Consider the following 20504-nt stretch of genomic DNA (forward strand, 5'->3'; position numbering starts at 1 on the left):
TTTTATTGGCGTTCTTCCATTTGTCATCGTTAGCCATTTTAATAAGTATCCCAGTTTCAGTGATGGAGTCAATGATTCTGTTTAAAGGTTCCATAAGGTAATGACTTTGCGAAGTGTACAGTTTCCATTCCAAGCTCTTTCCGATTATCGAATTATTAAAAATTACTTCATAATTTAATAGATCTACGTTAAATAAACTTAACTGTGACTTGAGAGCCACGTAAATGCAAGGGAAATCAATATCGTCACAAGTGTTTTCTTTGCATATAGTAGTTTTGTCTGTAATCTTCTCTGCCATTTCGTCCCTGACTGAAGATTCAATAAAAGCACAGGACGAGAAAAGTGCGGGAGAAACACATACGGGAAATTTTGAAATTGCAATCTTGTGCAGAGTGTCAATTTGGTGCTTGTAATTTCTTACAGTCATTGATTTTATAAGGTTTGCATTGAAACCTGTTTGGATGACAATTGTGTATACAAGATAAAGTATCAGGATGCACTTTAAGATCCTAAGCCTAGGTATTTTGTGCAAAACGCCGACAGTTGTAAGGGAAAATATATCAATCGCAATACTACAAAAATTATGCAGGGTGAATGCACTTCCGTCCAAACAGATTATTAGCAACCACCAAGCTATCAGTGCGAACATAAATGTTAGGAACACTAAGATCCAAACCGTGTATTCAAAAATGGCATCGATGAGAATGTAGGAGGAATGGTTGTGTAAAGGAATAACCCATGTCCAATCATCAAAGAAGATCGTATGACTTTCGTGAAAAATAACTTCACCTCTTGAAAAAATAACGGGAAAAAGAGATATATTGGCATCGAGATGGGATTTTTCATACTTTTTGATTATAACTGTAACGTTCAATAAATGACCGACATGCAATAGGGTGTCTCGTGCAATGCGGTTAGGTAAAGTGTCAATGGTATTTAAATACATGTACGTAATCGGACATCCGTTGAGAGGCACAGAAAAGTTGACCTCCAGGGTGTCTTCGCATTTCTGCACCGAGACACCTTCAAAGGCTTTGCCGCACTTATTCCTTCGAGTATGTGGATGGCTCACGTATAACTTTTTTGTGCGAGACACATACACACCAGAATTTAATGTTCCAAGTCCCCACAACACTTTAAAAAAGTGTTTAACGTCTTCAGATGGCGTAACGATAAGAAACTTACCGTGCAGAGATACGGCCCGATTCCACAGTTTGTGATTATTCTGAATCATTTTCATCATAATTATCCATAACGATATGTAATTTTCGGCATAAATTAAATAATGTTTACCAATGTTTGTAGCGAGCTTAATCGGCTTATCGATGTTAATTATTAGATGAGGGATTTCCAAAGTTCCACGTATCGGTTGGGTGTAATTGCCATCGAATATGATATGAATTGGCGAATCGTTGACAAAAATAGCACGAATAACCTTTAACTCACAGTTGTCTTCATTAACGATCTTCAAATTCGACACTTTCAAAATTGAAAAGCAAAACGACAGTAACACAGCAAGCAGTCTTTGTTTCATCGTTTGCTATAGGTGCCGCTTTAAGTTACCGACGTTTATTAGAGGTCGGGGGTGGATAATGGAAATTGGAAGGTCCAGTTAATAAGGTGTATAAATCACTATTTGATAGGCGTTTTACACAACTGATTAAAAGTAGATTTTGTGGCGATAATGGTGGCCGACAGTCATTTACCTACATACTTATAGTATGTGGGTTATCTAATGACGCTTTAGGTTTACATTTGCTATGTGAGACTGAAGAAGAACAATTTATTTGCCTATAAATCCAAGCCTTTCATTTTGTAACGTTACACAGATTGGTAATTTCTAATTTTGATTAAAAAAATAAATTAAACAAATATAGCAAACGAGCTCCTGGGTATGGCTATAGCATGTACAAAACCAAATTTTAAACCTGATGTTATTTTTGCTTTTATTTAAAGTGTATATGTATGAAATTTCATTTAATTGCTTCCATAAATAAGAAAGTTGGTACTGCGCATGCGCAAAACGAAATTTTGAAACTGGCATTAAATTTGCTTTTATTCAAAGTGCATACGAGTATGTATCAAATTTCATTTAAATACCTTTATAAATAAGAGAGTTTGCTATTAGGCTAGTCAAAATAGGTGGTTAAGGTAGAAAAAATTAGTAACAAAGTGATCTCTGCGGAAATGAGTACCCAATAGGGTCCTTATTAACCCCTCAATAATCGCACTTTGTCGCATTGGTGGAACTTGGAAAAAAATGGCCGCCATCTTGATTTTTTTCGAATTTATTATACTTTTCTGCCTAGGCAAAATGCCGAATTTCGCAGTTTGCCGGTAACATATACACTTAATAATTTAGAGGTACTTTTAGCAGAGCAGTGCAGCAGCTGCGCTCGGAAAATCGTACCTTCCAGCGTGTCTACCGAGACCCTAGCAACATCACGCGATCGGTAGACCATTTTTTAGCGCATTTCCACAAAAATTGAAAAAAAATGCGCTATTGTGGCCACTTTGTCCGTCCGTCCGTCCGGCCGCTCGTTTTGCGACGCTACTAGTTCTTTATCTTAAGAGCTATTCTACTTTTTTCGCTATTTGGTTCGTTATGGTGTCGAGTCTTGTACCAAGGAAGGAATTTTTCCTGTACCGCTTACAAAAAAAGTTATTGTAAAAAAAACAAAAAACCGTTTTTTTACATGTTCTATAATTTTACACTTTTGCCGTTTATTAACGATCCTAGAGATCGTTTATAATTTTGCATTGCTATCTGTCGTCTGCATGCTGGTCTGTCCGTCTGTTCCTTTGTCTGTCCATCTATCTGTCCGTGTGAACGATAACTTTGTTTAGAAATGTTCGATCGCTTTTACATCTCCGTTAGTTATAAACTGAATTGCATGAAATTCAATATGGGCATAGCTTTAGCCATATAATACGCAATGCCAAAAGTTGAATCGAATCGATTCAAAATTCATAGTGCCCTTTTCGCATCTCGACCATTTATAAACCGAATTGCAAACTTTTTTACATATAAAAGTATTTGAATGAAATTTGATACATAGGCACTTGGAATAAAGGAAAATCAAACGCCAATTTCAAAATTTGGTTTTGCGCATCCGCAGTGCCAACTTTTTTATTTTATGGAAGAATTTAAACGAAATTTGATACATAGGCACTTGGGATAAAGGAAAATCTAGCGCCAGTTTCAAAATTTTATTTTGCGCATGCGCAGTGCCAACTTTTTTTATCTATGGAAGCATTTAAGTGAAATTTGATACTTAGGCGCTTGGAACGAAGGAAAATCTAACATTAGTTTCAAAATTTAGGTTTGCGCATGCGCAGTTCCAACTTTCTTATTTAGAAAAGCATTGAAATGAAATTCTTCTCATAAACTGAAATTGAAGTAGCACGTCAAATGCGTTTCTTGTTACCGCTTGTTATCACCAGACACACTTTTGTTCGCGTTCGCTATGAAGCGGTATATGTGTAAATTTTCTATGTTGAACAAAATCCAAATTCAAAACCAACTTTTCTCGAATTCTATATACAGTCACAGCGGATCTCTTGGTTACTGTTAGAGATATATACCGGGTGGTGACTTGAACAACGCACCTTAGAAATTTTAATAGTAATTTTTTCATTTCTGAACATTGGCTTCCCTAATTATTTTAGAGATAAAGTTTATTTAGGTTTTATGTAGAGAAAAAGATTACGAATCCATGCAAACTATAGCTTCTAATTTTCTAAACTTTGAAACCAAGAAATTGGATAACTAAAAACTAGCGCTTTTAAGAAAATCAGCCGTGCCCTCGCAGTTTGAGATCAAACAAAGCTAACCAATGGTAAATGCAGGCGCTTTTGTTTGATTTCATAATTCCATGGCATTACCGATTTTATAAACGCGACAGTTTTTAATTTTTACATTTTTACTGTTTGCAAATTTATAAAATAGGAAACAATAGTATGTACGCATTCGTAATTTTTTTTTCGACCAAAAACCATAATAGACTTTATTTCTAAAATAAACTAAACAAATATAGAAAACGAGCTCTTGGGTATGGCTATAGCATGTGCAAAACCAAATTTCAAACCTGTTAGTTTTGCTTTTATTTAAAGTGTATATGTATAAAATTACATTTAATTGCTATAAACAAAGACTATGTAGGAGGATAGTCTTTGCTATAAATAAAAAAGTTGGCACTGCACATCCTACACAAAACCAAATTTGGAACATGGCACTAGGCTCAATTTTTGGAATTGCGTTTTATTTGGCTAAAGCTATACGCATATTGAATTTCATCTTTTAATATAAAATTTTCTGTGTCTAAATTGGTACTTGCAGCGTTTTCAATTATGTACGCGCGCCTATTGTCAACATAAGAGTACGGTAACAAATCAATGAGCGCAAGTGGGAGAGTTCAGGCTATCTTTGTCCTACACATAAAACGCTCTGTAAGAAGGAAGAGCAGTGACTGCCTTCGGAAAGCGCGCATATAAATCCAAAGGTACTTTTCACGTTCATTTCGTGGCTCCATCTATCGCTCAAGGTACTTTTAGAGACCCACGCGAAAGTACAGGCTTAGATTTCTTCCTAATTTTATATTCAAAGATTTCATGCAATTCGGTTCATAACTCGCGGAGATGTCAAAAGGACCTTCTTTATTTATTGGGCAACATTGCCAATTCACAAATTCCGATCTACAAATTTGATAAAGAATCCATCTACTAAATTTTATTATAATCGGTCCATTCGTTATCGAGATATCGTGCTAACGGACGCTAGGAGCTCGTTAATAATCGGAAATTAAAAACTACTATTGAAAATCCTATGGCGCGTTCGTCAGTCACCATCCCGTATATACAGAATGTTATAGAAAAAAAATGTTTTCCATTTAATTTTGCATTATCTGTTATACCCAAAGCAACAATTTAAAAATGGACTTTGACCGGTAACGAACAACGAGAAATAGATTTTGACAGGCGAGTAATCTGTGGACTTTGAACAGCGGAACATTGGCCGGCCGGCAAGCTTTGGACTTTGAACGGTGTTTGTAGTTTGAATATCGTCTGACCTTGAAGTTTTAAGCGTGCGGTTGCGTAGGCGCCATGTTGATGCGCACAACCGAGTGTACAACCAAAACGCGGAGTTGGATGGTGAATGCGTGTGCCTTGTGCAATTACATTTTCGTGTATGAGGATGCAACTGTGAACCTGGGACGGATTATCGCATAGCGGGCTGTCCTAGGGGCTGTCAATGAGGCAGATAAAGAATAAGTAAATTCTTTCTATCTAGGGTAAATAAACTTAAAGCCTTATTAATCTCCCAGTCCACCTATTTTTCGATAACCCTTAAACAGATTGCGTATCTTATCCTACCTATATACAAATTTTATTACTTGTTAATATTTTAAAAAATGTTTTTTCACATCACCGGAAGTTTATTTATAGCACACATAAAATTCCTAGAAATAAACGCAATTTGGGAAATGACTAAAGTTCAAAGTACACCGTCTGGGCTAACTATCAAACTATGAAAGCCTCCGTACCTCAAATGGTTACGCGTTATCCTTCTATTACAGGTATCGAGGGTTCCCAACACCAGGAAAAATTTTTCTCTAGCAACCACCGATGACGGCAAAGTGACGGTTCCAGCATCAAAGATGGTCTAGCACGGGTTCATCGTCTCTCATCATCTCAGATGGGTCCAGCATCCATGATGACGGATACCCCCGGGCCAACCACCGAACCAACTGCCGAAATCTCGCACCCCGAGTCAACTGCCAAAACTTGATCTTGTCACCGGGCCAATTCCCAAAATTTGACCTTGCACCCCGGATAAACCGCCAAAATTTGACCCGGGCCAACTGCCGAAATATTTTCTCACGATCCCTAGAATTTTCACGGGCCATACCCACTGATCAAATCAAACTGACTATCTCTGATAAGCCTGGAAACGGTCGATTATCGGAGAATAATACAAGGTATGTACACGTACCTACAGGCTACTCCGTTAAAAAAAATCAATGTGGCTAGCTTCAGCTCTTTCTTTGATGTCTAAGAATATGTGTACCAAATTTGGTTCAGCGGTTTAGCCGGAAATGAGTGTACAGACAGCCCGACATCATCGATTTTTGTGTTCCACGCTGTTATGAACAACCGTGCAAAATTATTACTGTCTGAAAGACATTGAAGAATCCTAAATCTATTCTAAAAAACATTTTCCGATTACTTGTAGGTATATTTTCCACAATAATCTACCGTTTTCAGACTTATCAGCGACCCTGTATATGTAAAATTGTAGGCGCGAGCAGGTTTTGACTTTTGACAGCATAATTAGGGTAGGACGTGAAAAGGTTCTGGGGTATTTTGCCGTAGAGATCAAATTCCGGTTTGCTTGTTTACCTTGTCCCGAGGTTGGTAAAGCTTATCTGCTAAGCAGCAGGAACGATTTTTTTATTATCTTGTAACAGAGATTGGTCTAGTTACGAAGATTATTAGAATGCGCTACAGCACTTGAAACAACTAAAAATATCTGGCGTTACAAAGTTGGCAATTCTGTGGTTTTGATATGTTAGACTGGCGCATAATATGCTAGGAGTAGTGCAGTTTTAAGTTTCCGGGGTTCTAACCCCAGTGGAACCCCTCAACCCTTTTGTAAGATAGTTAATTGCTTTCTTTGAAAATGGAAGATGCACGACGGAGTCATCGTGCAAATACCGCCATACAACTTACGTGATAGAACAAGAGTCTCATTCCGGCTTGAAGGACCAATATATACAATTAAAAAAATGAATTTAGGACTCGTTCCATATTTGTACCAATGGCCTTTAATGTATAATTAACACTATTATATAATATAAAAATTATATTGCATGGCAAATTATATTATTCTTCATCTTTACAAGCATAATGCGGACTGGTTAGTTGCGTAATGGTACCCAAGATTGATTTGCAATTTTGTAACTCCGCCAAAACCTCGTCGAATTCTCTCCTTTTCTTATCCAATTTTACTTCGCCTCGCTTAACCAAAGTGTCCAATTGCAAAATTTGCTAAAAATGCGACCGCAGTTATTAGAACCAACCGCAAAATGCTCTCTACCGTTTGTTGGGCGTTTATGGTACCCTCCCGTTTTGACAGTTCCTTTTCTTTGCTTTCCAACAGCTGTCTATATTTCGTAATTTTTTGTCGGAGCTTCTCCTGCAGAGCGGTGTGGTGTTGATTTAAAATCAGTTTTTCGTTTTCGACGTCTTTTAAGCGAGAATTGGTGCTGTCTATCTGATGAGCTTGGTCGTCAATTATCTTCTCCTTCTGCGACAGTATGTTGCTAAAATTGATCTTTTCTCTACCTAGTCTAAGAAAATCGTTATTTTTTTAATTTTAAAAAATTTAATGCGCTTACAGGTCTTGTAGCTCTGTATTTTGGGCTAGTGTAGTGCTTATGGTTTTAGAAGACTCTTCGTGGCGTTGTTGCGCGCGTAGTAATAGTTGATGCACTTTAGACAATTCCGTTGTCAGTTGCGCAGATTTGTGTTGCAGATGGGTGCACCTGAAAGATGCCGCCTCCACGCTTGCAATTGCTGCACGTTCAGCGTGGCTCAACGTTGCCAGTTTATATTCGTACAATTCCATAACATCTGATATGGAGATGTTCGCCAAATCATTTTTCTCGTAAGCTTCCTGTATCAACTTTTGTAGAACAACATTGAAGGAAAAGGATTACCTTGATTATGTCTATTATCTCATCAAGTCTCTTTATCTGGGTCACTGACATTGCGGGGAAGCACAAATTTTCCATCATGTGGCGAGTGCTGTTGCTCTTCTCATTGGGACCATCGTCCATCACGGGCTGAATGTCGCACATTATTTCGGATACCGCTTCCTTTGGGAAATAATCATCTGCCATCAGACGCATTGTAAGCAGTTTGGTTGGTTTATTCCCAAAACACAAAGCTTGTGCCAGTACCATGTGGATTTGCCTACAATTAAACACTTTACGTTATTCAGACAGGGAGCGTCTTCGTCTTACTTGTGTTGCATTAAGTCCGAAAAGAAAACCTTCCAAGTTTCTTCGTATTTTTTTAATTCATAAATTAGTGCAATGGCTTTGATGTACAATATAGTAGCTTTTAATGAATAAGCATTAGCATTACTGTCTCGAATCCTTGGTGTAGTGGTCTCCAGCAGCGGTGAAAATATTTTAAAAAATATTTCTTCTTTTAGTACTCCAACAACTTGCGCCCTTGTGTTTTCAATTTGCATCAAAGCCCCCAAAAGTTCCATGAGGGAAGTTAATCTCTTATTACCTTCATCCAGAATTTCACCTTCGACGTTAACCAAGTGCAATAAGAATAGCGGCAAGGTGGTTAAAAATGGATTTAATACGGCGCACGTCTCTACTGTTACGTTAATCGCAAGTGTTCGTAAAATGGCTAACGCATCTGAAGACACAAGCTCTACTTGTAACCATTTCAATGCAATATTTACCAATCTCGCATTTAGTTGTTCTATTTTCGGCTCTCTTAGCTCAATTACGAAGTGAATAAATTCTAAGACCGACGATACACATTGCGGTTCGTTATCTGCGAGTACATCGCCCTTTCCTTTTAGGGCAGTGTTTTCAAGTTCCTAATCAGAAAGTCGTGTTAGTTTCAAAGGTCTATAGGGAGACGCGTACCATGAGAATCTTCTCGAATTCTTCATCGTAAGTACTAAAATCGTTCAACACATCACCATGGCGCCGTTGGTCCCAAACGTCAAGAAAGAACTCCACAATATGTCGAAGTAATATCGAATCGCGTGCCTTGAACGCTTCTGTTAATGACCTGAAAGTCACTTCGACTAATTTCAGTATGACACCTTCCGGAATGGTTCCGCTCATATAATCCAAGATGATTGATAACTTGCAAACGTGAACCTCAATTCTCACCCCCTGTGGAAATGCGTGATTAGTTTGTAAAGTTCAACCCTCTTACTTGTAAAAGCAAACAGGTGCGCAAAAACTTCTTAATGTCGACACATCTTGACAGCGTGTAAACCGCAGGTAGGTTCTTGTAGCACAAATTCACCAAAACCGCCAAGGATAAGGTAGCAATATCGTCGTCATCCCCGCCTGTGATCCAACGCGTGAGCGTGGACATGAGGTGAGGTAAATGGGGAATCTGCCAAGAGATTTTAATTCCGCACGTCAACTCCTAAAGGAAATTGGATGAAGTCCGAAACTGTGCGGTCCACCACACAATACGAACTTGCATCAGGGTTAAGAGGCGCAGTTTTTTCTCCATCGTCAATTGGTTCCCTAGTAACCTGGACAGTAACGGCAAAAACTGGTAAGTGTGGATTAGGGCGGTCCTCGCGGCTGCGTTTTTACATGCGACACATAGCACGTTAACACTACACCATGCCAGGAGAGATCCAGGTTCCACCGCCGAAAGTAATCGGTGCAGACTCACAAAGAACTCTGCCACTACACTGACGTGCGGGTCAAATGTGCTTAAGTCGATAGTTACGCTTAACAACTTGAAAGAAGATTAGCTGAGTGAATAATTAGGGAAACTGGTTTACTTGTAAATGTCGAACCATCAGGTTCGCCGAATCCTCCGCTTTTGTTTGCGCGTAGTCTTTTTGGACGTTAATAAACTCTTTCATATTGTAGTGTTTGTCGATCGCATTTGGTTCCATGGTAAAAATAAAATGACTTCGTTAGAACGGCATAAAATATAAAGTGATTTAAAATAATTTGGGTGACATAATCTGACAAAGGTGTCAAATAAATTGCCAAATTTGAAAATCTATCAATCGGTGACGACAGCATCGGTAGATTTTCATATTCCAATAGTTGACGTCTGTCGATGCGCCTGTGTGTCTGATGCCGAAGTTCGTGGTTCCATCCGTCCTGAACCAAAAACTAGTACCTACAAAGACGAATTCGGTGAAACTAGGCGTATGTACATATTATCACAGATTTAAATATACTAGCTAAAACCTTATTGGAGTATCTCCATCGGTTCACCCGTCCGATTTCTGGCCTACGTTGTAGCGGTCCCTTTTAAAAACCCTACGGTTGAATGTCAAAAAGTAGAACAATAGCTCTTAAGATAAAGAACTAGTAGCGTCTCAACGAAAGTGCGGACGGACGGACGGACAAAGTGGCCACAATAACGCATTTTTTTTTATTTTTGTGGAAATGTGCTAAAAAGCAAAGTGATCATTGTTACAGGTAACCGACTTTTGTTTTGTAATTATCTTAGCTTTAATGTGCTACAATTTGAATACTCTTCTATAATGCGCTAATACAATAAGTAAATAAATAAATAAATAAATCAATAAATAAATCAATAAGTAAATCAATAAATAAATAAATCAATAAATCAATAACTAAATCAATAAATAAATAAATAATTCAATCAATTTAGAAATTTCATTTCGCCCATTTAGTTAGGTATAATTAACCGTTGCTAATTAAATGAGTTGCAGTAAACAGCATCCGGTTAGGGCATGAGTGTGGTCTCAAGAAAAGCACTGTTAATTAATTTGAATTTTAAGACCAATTACAGATTTTTCGCACGTTAGCAGGCTGCATAATGAATTAAAGAAGGTATAATTTTTTAGGGCGGTCATATCCAAATACTGTGGATTGGTTGGAAAAACCGTCGAACCCTCCCTGACATGGTCGAATTTTATAAGAGGTAAAGCCGTTGTTTAGTGGCGATCTTTTCGTCTGTTGCATCTTCACCAGTTACGTTAAGTACCGTAATTTTTGAGCTTTTTACTTTGACAACTGTACTGTATTTAAATCTTTGATTTTTTTGCCGATTATAGTCGAATTTCGCTATAGAACATTCATTCAAATTGTGTATTAATTTAAGATAAATTTTTCAGTTAGGAAAATTGCATGGAATTGTGTATTTGTTAAATTTTAACCTATAACGTTTGCATCATAAATAAAGCAGACGATGTATTACCTGCAGTTGACAGTATTTATTGATTTAACGGTAACGTATCAATTTTGATTTTGAGGAGTTATTTAAAATTTACGATTTATCCGAGCACAACATTCCCAATTTATCTTGTCATAAATTTACCCAGATTAAATATTGGATATCTCAATACCACATTATTTACTTACCTACTGTATCGAAATTCGAAACACATAATCCACAACTGGTCTTTATATGGGACAATTCCATGGCATGACGGATATTGGCGTAGTTTTTGTATTATAATTTTCTATGGCATCACAGATGATTGAAAAAGATGGGGGTCTATTTTTCCAATTTTCCGTCTTTATTAAGCAAAAAATTAAAACTAATACGGTTGATTGACGTAAACAATTTTTTTCTACAAAAAACCTTGATACATTTTTGCTCCAAAATAATTTGGGGAGCCAGGAGCTTTTATTATAAACTATTAATAAATAAAACGCCTCCTTATCTCTATAACAAGTTGAAATTTCGAACTGATGTTCATACCTTAAATTTACGCCATAAAGGGCTGCTTACACCACCTATTCATGCAACGGCAATATTTGAGAGGTCATTCTCTTATAATTTAACGCAATGGTTTAATACACTAGATATGGACATCAGTAAGTACACTTTCAAAGCATTTAGAACTCGCATTATTTCGAAGTTGCTACGGCAATAATAATTAGAGCACTTTTGAATTTTGTTTCTATTTTACTTATCTTATTTTTAATATTTTTATTTCTTTTCTGTGATTCATAGTCGATTAACTGGAATCATTATGGGTTAGATGGAAGAGCAGGGGTAGACTTTCTACTCCTGAATCTCGCCCTAGGCAATGTATTTTTCTTTGTTACCCGGTATAACGAAAACGGCGGCTTTTAGCTCATGCATATATTTGCATTTTTTTCTTATTTTGACGAGTATCACCCCCCTGAAATATCTGCATGAAATTAATTAACACCCTTTATAGAGGTTCATTTATTTTATTATCAGGCAATGTCCCTCTAATTCCAATTCTGCGGAATTGAACATTAGGTTACCTATTTGTAGGTGTGTTCTCACATTTTTTTGAAAAGTAAAGTTGTACAAAAATGCTTTTCCGAAGGGATAACGCGTCTGCTATTTATGAATATGCTTCCCGTGTACGGATTTTTACGTTTGTGGTCCGACATTTTTTCGCGTAAGTGACGGCATAGTGTAAATATTCTTTACACTTTACTTTACACTAAGGTGACGGGTTACACCGTTTACACCTAAAAGCCGGCCATGCGTAATAATTCTGGAACTCTTCAGTAATATCATTATTTATAAACGCATAAATACAATGGTAATATCGAAGCGACAAACTCGATACCGGGTGTTCAGCAAAGCTGGTCGACTACACAAATATACGGTGTGGTCATAACTTCGGGTATGAACTCCGGGGTGGAAAACGGGTGCATCGTTACACTCTGCAGGGTAAAAAAAGATGAGTTTAAACTAGGTTCTGTAGCCAACTCTGCGTGGTCGTTGCAGGTTCCTGCCCAGAATACTGATTTACCACGTTCAAATGAAAATGAATATCAGAAAATATAATCCTACCATAATTTTCAACTTCCCAAATACCCTAACAACTCATATACAAATGCATACGTGAGTGTAAAAGAATGTGCAAAATAAATAAGTAGAAATCGTGTCATTTATTTTGGTATTTGTAGAGCAAATAAGCAACCCAATATTCCAGTATATGGTAAATTAAAAACGTATTATATACGTTTACATATGAATGCTAAAAAACGTTTATTTTATCTACTTATTTTCAACGCTTCTTATAATAGTTTTGTTGGAATATGACATAAACAATACGTAATTTTGATACGTAGAATATACCTAATTTTATTCGTATTTTAGAGGAGGTAAGTAAACCAATATTCCCGTATGGTAACTCAAAGTGGTATTATATACGTTTATCAAATTATTACTAAAAGAACGTTTATTTATATACATGTTATTAACGGAGAACATGTGGTTTACATATATGAATCAAAATCGCATTTTAACCGTACCGAATTTATCCTTTCAAAGCGCCTTAAAAACGTTTTTTAAAGGTAAGAGTGTTTGCTGGGTTACCTACTATAATAGTATATTAAGATACAAGTGCATAATCAAGTCTTTAAAGCACGCGCAACAAGTTTAATGGCATGACGCGAAGCGGAGTGCCTTTAACGTTGCAAGTGCTTTAAAGACCAATTATACACGTGTATCTCATAGTATTTTTTATTATACCTGCAGTATAATTTAAAAATAGGAAATACAATGAAATCATATTGACGTTATACTCGAATACATATCTAATTAAGTGGGCTGGGTGTTCGTAATTTCACGATTGCCATGGAAATGTCACTTGACGTTTGCTTATAAAAATCAATTGTAAATAAAACGATTTCCGTTGAAAAAGGTAATACACCGTCAATTAAATCGCTTGTTGTAAAATCTAAACAAACGTTGGTAGATGTAAAATCCAAATCCAGTAAAGCCCATTAGAAAAAAATATGAAAAGTTGTTTCCATGGATGAATAGGAAGTTACTTACAAATAAAGTCTTAAATACATCGATAATGCTGGCATATATGAAGGAAATGTCAAAGGTATTTAATATTCTATCGTTTGGTGCATTCATTCAAAACTTCAAACAATGCTGCGATTAAAATGTGGAACAGATTTGACAGCATACCCTAAATTACGCGCGTTTGTGAAAGTGAACTTCAACCAAAGGATAGGTACAAGCCAAAGAAATGTTCTGCATTTACAGAAAGCGACCTAAGAGGATTTGTTATTTAACCCAGATGACAGTTTCAAAAGTCATACTTGAAGTATCATTACCCTGATCATTACTTAGCAACTTTAAAGCACGTGTGTTTTAAAGGCCTTTTTTCGCACGCATTTGAGTGGAGTTGAGTGGAGATTGTGATTCAGGTATAACAAAATAGTTATTTGAATATGCAAAAATATTTGATTTGTATGTATAGAAATATCTTACAACCTGCAATGAAAACGATGTCAATGTGACATATCACCGTGATTGTAATTTTTTAATTGGCCAACTTTCAAGGTCAATTTCTTTTTGGTACTAGGACCAAAAGTATCCACTTTTTGTACAGTTGCCATGGTGATCCGGAAAACGCCAATTTTACGTACCGAACACTGTCACAAAATAGCGTCTTATTGAGGTGGTTGGAGGAAAAAGGTATTTTATAAATTATAATCCATGTGGTTGCTTTATTAATTTGTTTAACATGTACAATATTAACTGATATAGTAGCAGGTTAGTTCAGTTTGCTTCCTTATCAAAAATGAGGTCGTTCGCTATGTCTTGATAAACTTTTGCGTACATTTCGGCGTATTGATCACCTGCATCCTCGAAGATAGCATGAAAATTGTCTCTATAAACGGCAGTAATTCTTTCATCCACTTTCGGATCTCCTGTTTTAAAGTCGAACGCCATTGCGTCTGCAGACATTAAAAGTTTGCTATCGGTTGCGGTGAACTTAGCTTTATCTTCAAATGTAACTGTTCCGGACAGCGTCAATGTAACGTTGTATCCCCCTAAATAGTGAACGCATTTTAGGTGTGCAAAGAATTATCGACAGTAGGTGTCTTACTGTGGAAGTACGATACTTTTCCTTTACTTGCAACGTCCACGCCATATAATGTACTGCCAGGTTTAAACTCATAGTCCCCAGAAAGTACAACCTCCGGAACATAAACGTCCATTTCCAACTTCCACGTGGATTCGGCTTCATTTGCGTCCAAACTATGAACAAATCAGTCCATAACCAAACAATTTCAAAATGTCTACTTACTGTGCTTTGGCAACTTTCCCTTGATGATGGTTATACATTTTTATGTTCTTGTAATGTTGCTCATAGTTCAGAATCTTGGTAGGTTTAATAGTCCATTCGTCTACTTCCAGGGGTTTATCTAAAAACATGCATATTACCTATTGTGTCAATAGCAACTTTATGTTATACTCACCAATGGGTATAAGGTCAACAACTTTTTGTGCGTTTATTCGTATACATTCGTCGTCTATTTTTTCGCACTGCTTAAAGTACACTCCTGCAATTAAGATGTAATGACGTGCGTCTTTTAATTTGACTACTTACTTATTTTTTTATGTTCTCCTGCATTTGCCAAGACCACAACAGTAAACAGAAGCAAAAGAACTCTGTCCATCTTGTGTAACGTTGGTTCTACTACTTTTATAATTAATAATAGCGTATAAACTTGTTGCCCTGTTCGTCCTTCTTATAAACCATATTTTAGATAACCCGGCGCACCTACCTATCTTATTTTTCCTAATACCTACACTATGTGCCTAATCAAATATTTGATACAACCGTCTCTGTTACTTTTTCCCAATCAGTCCGATACTTACTCTAAATATCTTATCACTTGCCACTTAAACTTAGTAGGTACCTACTTAAAAACAAAAATTTGAATCATAAGGTCAGAATGTTGAAATATTGGCACACAAATGAGGTAGGTAGGTATTTCTTCAATATGTAACATTAGTTGATCAGTAAGTGAGAGTGAACGGTTGCCATAGTAGGTAACCGTTTATGACGCCCGATCATCGTAAAATTGTGTACCTATTATACTGTAAACGTTTAGAGCCTTTCAATGAACTGTGATTATGCCACACCAAATGAACTCGACTGTGAAAGGTCGCTTTTTTAATGTTTTTCCACGAAAAGAGAAAATTCATATCATGTTGTGAGTAGGTACGAATAAATAAACGAGTCATATAGCAGTGTCTATTACTTGTATTTTTTGGGGGCAGTTTAAGAATTGCTATTTTTGTACTATTACATCATATCACATCCTATAAGTACAAAGTAGATTAGATTAGGTGTCCCGACCGCTCAGATTTGACATGGTGAACTTCAACCTCTGACGGCTCTGACTCATAATTTTTGTGCTATCGGTTTATTTGAGCCTGTATTCGAACACTGTCCTTTTAACTAGTATCAGCATTGTGTTTACGATTTCGAGGTTTCATATTATTTTTGGATTCTAGCCTAGCTGGTATCTTCTTCTTTCAAATGCGAGAGTAAGTATGTGTTATGTAGTTATACATCCTCGATTTTAAACAGGTTTTTTTTTGTTTTTTGAGTTCTGTAGTAGGTAGGTAAGTATGTATAACGTCAACGCCCACAGTGATTTTTCAAGAGTTGTAGACATGAGCGTTTTACAGATGTTACGATGTATAGAACTCGACCATAAACAACGCGTTTTGTTTGCGTATTACGTATACCTACTAATATTTTATAAAAAAAAGAAAGTTATTCATTTTCATTTGATGATCTAAACTCATTTAGATTGATTAGCGGCTTTAATTCTTTGCGTATGAATCGGACTTTTTTGAATGCTATTAACTTTTTCGCCCGTGCGGAGGTAGAAGTCGAAGTGATCAAGATACTTAGCGATATTCATATCAAAATACAACTTTAATCTAAGGTTACCGTATCCAGAACCTACAGATACCTTACTGGACTGGACAAGGTTCGGCTAATTAACAATGTTAGCTACGGAATGTTATTCTTTCACTAATGGTAAAGTTTTGAGTCGCTTTGAAATCTACCTGGGATGGCCATTCTTTAGCTTATCAAGTGTATTAAATTAACGTCCGAGGTCTGGACTTATTGAAGGTAACAGTTCCGGTTCTGACACGTTTAACGAAAAATTGCGGTTCTAAAAATATTTGTGTATCCGGTTTCGATTTCTTTTTCGGCTCCAAGGATCCGGATCCACTGGAAATACAGTTCTAGTTCTAAACATCTTTTAGTTCCTGTTTTTTTTTGGTTTCAAGTGAGAAATGGTTACCTATCAACTATGCATTGGTAAAACAACCAAAGCATGCTTCCCTGATTACTCGATTCAAAATTAGAATGGTCTTGGATAGAACATGAACCCATTCATCAGAGTGGCTGACACAGACAGAAAATATTCCATTTCTACCTTTACTATATATTAATATTTTTACTTCTGTAGTGTACTTCCTCCAGGTTCTACGCTAACCACAAGAACACGAAAATAAAATCAACCCGGCAACGTTTAAAAATGGCCACCCGAATGACTATTCCCTCCAAAACTAAACAAGATCCCGCTTAAATTTGAAAAGTGGGACGTGATCAAACATCGATCTAAGGCGGGACCCTTACGTTAGTTGTAGATAACGCTTTGACCTGAAGCACAGCAGGGAAGGAACGTAAAATAAAACACTCAAAATGTGAAAAGTTTATTTAATAATTATCGCAATTATTATTGTTAATGAATGAGCAATTTAAACTTGCTGCGTTTTTGTTACTTTCATTTCAATGCTTTCATAGGTACAATTTGTAGTGCACTGAATAAAAATAGAAATAGGCTGGGAAAAAAGGAACTTGCCAATAAAAAAAACCAACCGTCAAATTAATATCAAATTGAGTTGTAAAATTAATTGTTTGTAATGATGTGAATGCGTAACATCAAATTAAAACATCACAAAAAGTAGCAGGTAAACTTCAAGAGGTAACATATAGATTAAAAACAAGTTTTAGGAATTATGGGTCAGGTAAGCAGATACCAAGATTCTAAGAAAGGGTGAAATACACAGGATGTGACTCATCTTTGGTGGAATAAAGTCCTTTTGTTAAAAGCAAGAGGGAAAATTACATGGCCTTGTAGACAAATTTAACTAAAATCAAGATATGTGGAAATTATTGAATCGCCACTCATTTATCGCACATAGATTCTAAACTGAAGTGCTTTGATTAGCGTAATCCCGCTCCAGCAAGATAGGTAACCCGCCCCTGGTTTCGGGGTTTCGAGCCTACAGTTGAATGTCGAAGACAATCACGGAATTAGGTGTCGTACTTCAAATGGTTACAGATTTTACCACCCCCGTGACTGCTTCATTCACGGAGAAAATTGTTAGTTACAAACACCAAGTCAGTATACATACATCAAACGAATCGGTAATTTCCACATATTAAAATAAAATGATCAAAACTTATATGAATGTTACTTCAGGGACAAGACCAAGTAATCAACATCAATAAACATAAATTAAGCAAGCATTACACCAAAAACGTAAACAATTACAAACAATAGCATAACGGTATTACACATATGTGATTCTGCATTGCGGTTAAACCTAGTAAATTTCAAAAACAAAGATTCAAATACACACAAAATATAAAATGTGGCATACAAAACACAAATACGATATACAGAGATGCAAAGATTACTACCTGCATTAAAATAACAACAAACATTTGTGGAGAGACGCGTTCAAGACCGCCATTCAAGACAAGATGATCAACTCATTGTGATCAACGTAACCCCTGTTCGTACTTTTTAGATGGTGCGGGCAGCTTTTCCCACCTAGAAATTGCATGGTTGGCAACTTAAAAATGCATGTATCGTCGTAAGTTGTATATACAGGGTGGAACCTTTCACTTCTAACTGTATTTATTAATGAAAATAATTATCAATAGAACATTGTTGTAGCAAAGAGTAACCACTCTTTGGTTGTAGGGAGGTTGCGCAAACAATGGGTCTTTAAAATGTGTTTGTTGGGCAACAGTCCAGTCATTCTAGGAAATATAGAAAAAATAATTCGTGTAGTTCCAGTTTTCGGGAACGTGTGGTTCAAGGTCCCCTGATGATTGTGTAAGAAAGTCCCGAGCGATTTCGGTGCTCCCGGGGGGATGAGGGAAGGGGGTTGAAGGTACAGTTTTATTTTGAAAATGGAGAGTTGTCAAAATTGAAAGCTCATAAAATATTCTACAACTTTGTTTCTATACCTACATTTTTTTCAAAAAACGCATCGTTTTCCAGCTACGGACTCTTGAAGGTGAGAAATTTTCAAAAAACTCACGTTTTCGGTCGAACTGTTCTTCGAACTCATTACCTGTTCAATTTTAACGTATAAGTGGATGGTTGTAGGGAATTCAATTTCCTTCAAGAATCATTGCCATGTGTGGTATAACATGCTTCGACAGTTCGACTTTACCTACAACAAAAATGAAGTGAAATTTCTTGAGCGAAGATAATGTTCAATTCAGATGTTCGTACAATTCCTCTCCATGAGGAGTCTCAGGCGATCCCCCGGGTTCTGTCGCCCTCGGCATGATGCATACATAACTATTTTATTCATTGGTAATAATAATAGATAGTCACTAAATACATATACAGGGTGATTCCTATAGTACCTGCCACCGTTTGGGAGCGTATAGGGGGTGCCTAGGGGAAGTCTTTTCATATAGGACACTTGGGGTCGGAAATCCAAAATAAGGGCGCCAGAACCAAATTTATCTTCTGGAATTTCACGCCTGTATGTAGGCAACCCAACCGACCGACGTTTCGCGCGGAGCGATGCAAAGCGAGTTAGCGCGAGGAAACGACATGGGAGGGAAGGAGGGAAAACGACAGTCAAAAGCAATAACGTTTACAAGTGTTCAACGTGGCCACCGTTGTTCTCAATGCACTTCCTACATCTAGCCAACCACTCCCCTCGAACTCGCGTGAAGACTCCTATGTCCTGGCGAACAGCCTCTCCGGCCATGACGACGCGCGCAATTAAGTCCTCTTCGGATTCGACGGGAGTCTCGTAGACGTGCGCTTCCATCACACCCCACAAGTAAAAATCTAATGGGGTGATGTCGGGCGAGCGGGCAGGCCACTCCACCGCACCTCCACGGCCGATCCATCTGTCCGGATAGGTTTGGTCCAAGTGTTCCCTCACCTGCCGCCCGTAGTGAGCAGGGCACCCATCGTGCTGGAACCAGTGGTCCCAGTACAAGTTCACTGGAACATCCATTAAAAGTTCTGGTAGCACCTCGCGCAGGAAAATCAGGTAATTATGGGCATTTAGACGCGGAGGGAGGATGTAAGGCCCCAGTAGGTTGTCCCCCAGGATGCCAGCCCAAACGTTTAAAGAAAACTTGTCCTGGTATCCTCGCGTAAACGTTTCATGAGGATTGTGCTCCGCCCAGTAGTGGCTGTTACGAGGATTGAAGGTCCCCTCTCTTGAGAATCCTTTCTCGTCAGTAACTAGCACGCTCCTCAGAAAGTTCGGATTAGCTTCTTCCTCCTGGACGACTAAGTTGCAGAATTCCAGCCTCCTTTCATGGTCACCCGGCCGTAACTCTTGCACTTTCTTAAACTTATAGGGGTGTAAGTTGTTGTTGTTGGCGATGTTCCACACTGTGTGTTGACTAGGGATGGGCGATAACTGTTTTCACCTATCGATAAGTATCGGGTACTTACCTATCGATATATTTTACTTATCGATATGCCGATAATTATCGAAATATCGATATGTCGATAGTTATCGATATGTCGATAGTTATCGATATATCGATAGTTATCGATATATCGATAGTTATCGATATTTCGATAGTTATCGATATTTCGATAGTTATCGATATTTCGATAGTTATCGATATTTCGATAGTTATCGATATATCGATAGTTATCGATATATCGATAGTTATCGATATATGAATACTATCGATA

At 37.3% G+C, this 20504-nt stretch overlaps 2 protein-coding genes across 2 annotated transcripts; both read right to left on the reverse strand.

The window, feature by feature from the left end:
- Positions 1-6800: 6800 nt before the first annotated feature.
- LOC116177770 lies at positions 6801-9760 on the reverse strand. The gene is made up of 9 exons (XM_031496861.1): positions 9560-9760; positions 9244-9513; positions 8971-9189; positions 8673-8927; positions 8025-8623; positions 7719-7974; positions 7398-7675; positions 7097-7349; positions 6801-7047 (listed from the first exon to the last, which is right to left on the reverse strand). The coding sequence occupies exons 1-9, from the start codon at positions 9674-9676 to the stop codon at positions 6883-6885; spliced, it is 2412 nt and encodes an 803-aa protein (XP_031352721.1). The 5' UTR covers positions 9677-9760; the 3' UTR covers positions 6801-6882.
- Positions 9761-14195: 4435 nt separating this feature from the next.
- On the reverse strand, positions 14196-15512 carry LOC116177787. The gene is made up of 5 exons (XM_031496898.1): positions 15107-15512; positions 14976-15059; positions 14804-14921; positions 14603-14754; positions 14196-14546 (listed from the first exon to the last, which is right to left on the reverse strand). Exons 1-5 carry the CDS (start codon positions 15174-15176, stop codon positions 14272-14274), a joined length of 699 nt encoding a protein of 232 aa, XP_031352758.1. The 5' UTR covers positions 15177-15512; the 3' UTR covers positions 14196-14271.
- Between the last annotated feature and the right edge of the window lie 4992 nt (positions 15513-20504).

The sequence above is a fragment of the Photinus pyralis genome, unplaced genomic scaffold (assembly GCF_008802855.1).
Source record: "Photinus pyralis isolate 1611_PpyrPB1 unplaced genomic scaffold, Ppyr1.3 Ppyr1.4_LG8, whole genome shotgun sequence".
Classification (NCBI taxonomy): Eukaryota; Metazoa; Arthropoda; class Insecta; order Coleoptera; family Lampyridae; genus Photinus; species Photinus pyralis.

Excerpts from the sequence above, each read along its gene's own strand:
- LOC116177787 (XM_031496898.1), bottom strand. The coding sequence starts at position 15,176 with ATGGACAGAGTTCTTTTGCTTCTGTTTACTGTTGTGGTCTTGGCAAAT. Across the intron at positions 15,060-15,106 it reads AGGAGAACATAAAAAAATAA|GAGTGTACTTTAAGCAGTGC; the intron begins GTAAGTAGTCAA and ends TCTTAATTGCAG. Across the intron at positions 14,922-14,975 it reads TGTTGACCTTATACCCATTG|ATAAACCCCTGGAAGTAGAC; the intron begins GTGAGTATAACA and ends GCATGTTTTTAG.
- LOC116177770 (XM_031496861.1), bottom strand. The coding sequence starts at position 9,676 with ATGGAACCAAATGCGATCGACAAACACTACAATATGAAAGAGTTTATT. Across the intron at positions 9,514-9,559 it reads TGATGGTTCGACATTTACAA|TTGTTAAGCGTAACTATCGA; the intron begins GTAAACCAGTTT and ends TCTTCTTTCAAG. Across the intron at positions 8,928-8,970 it reads GCACCTGTTTGCTTTTACAA|GGGGTGAGAATTGAGGTTCA; the intron begins GTAAGAGGGTTG and ends GCATTTCCACAG.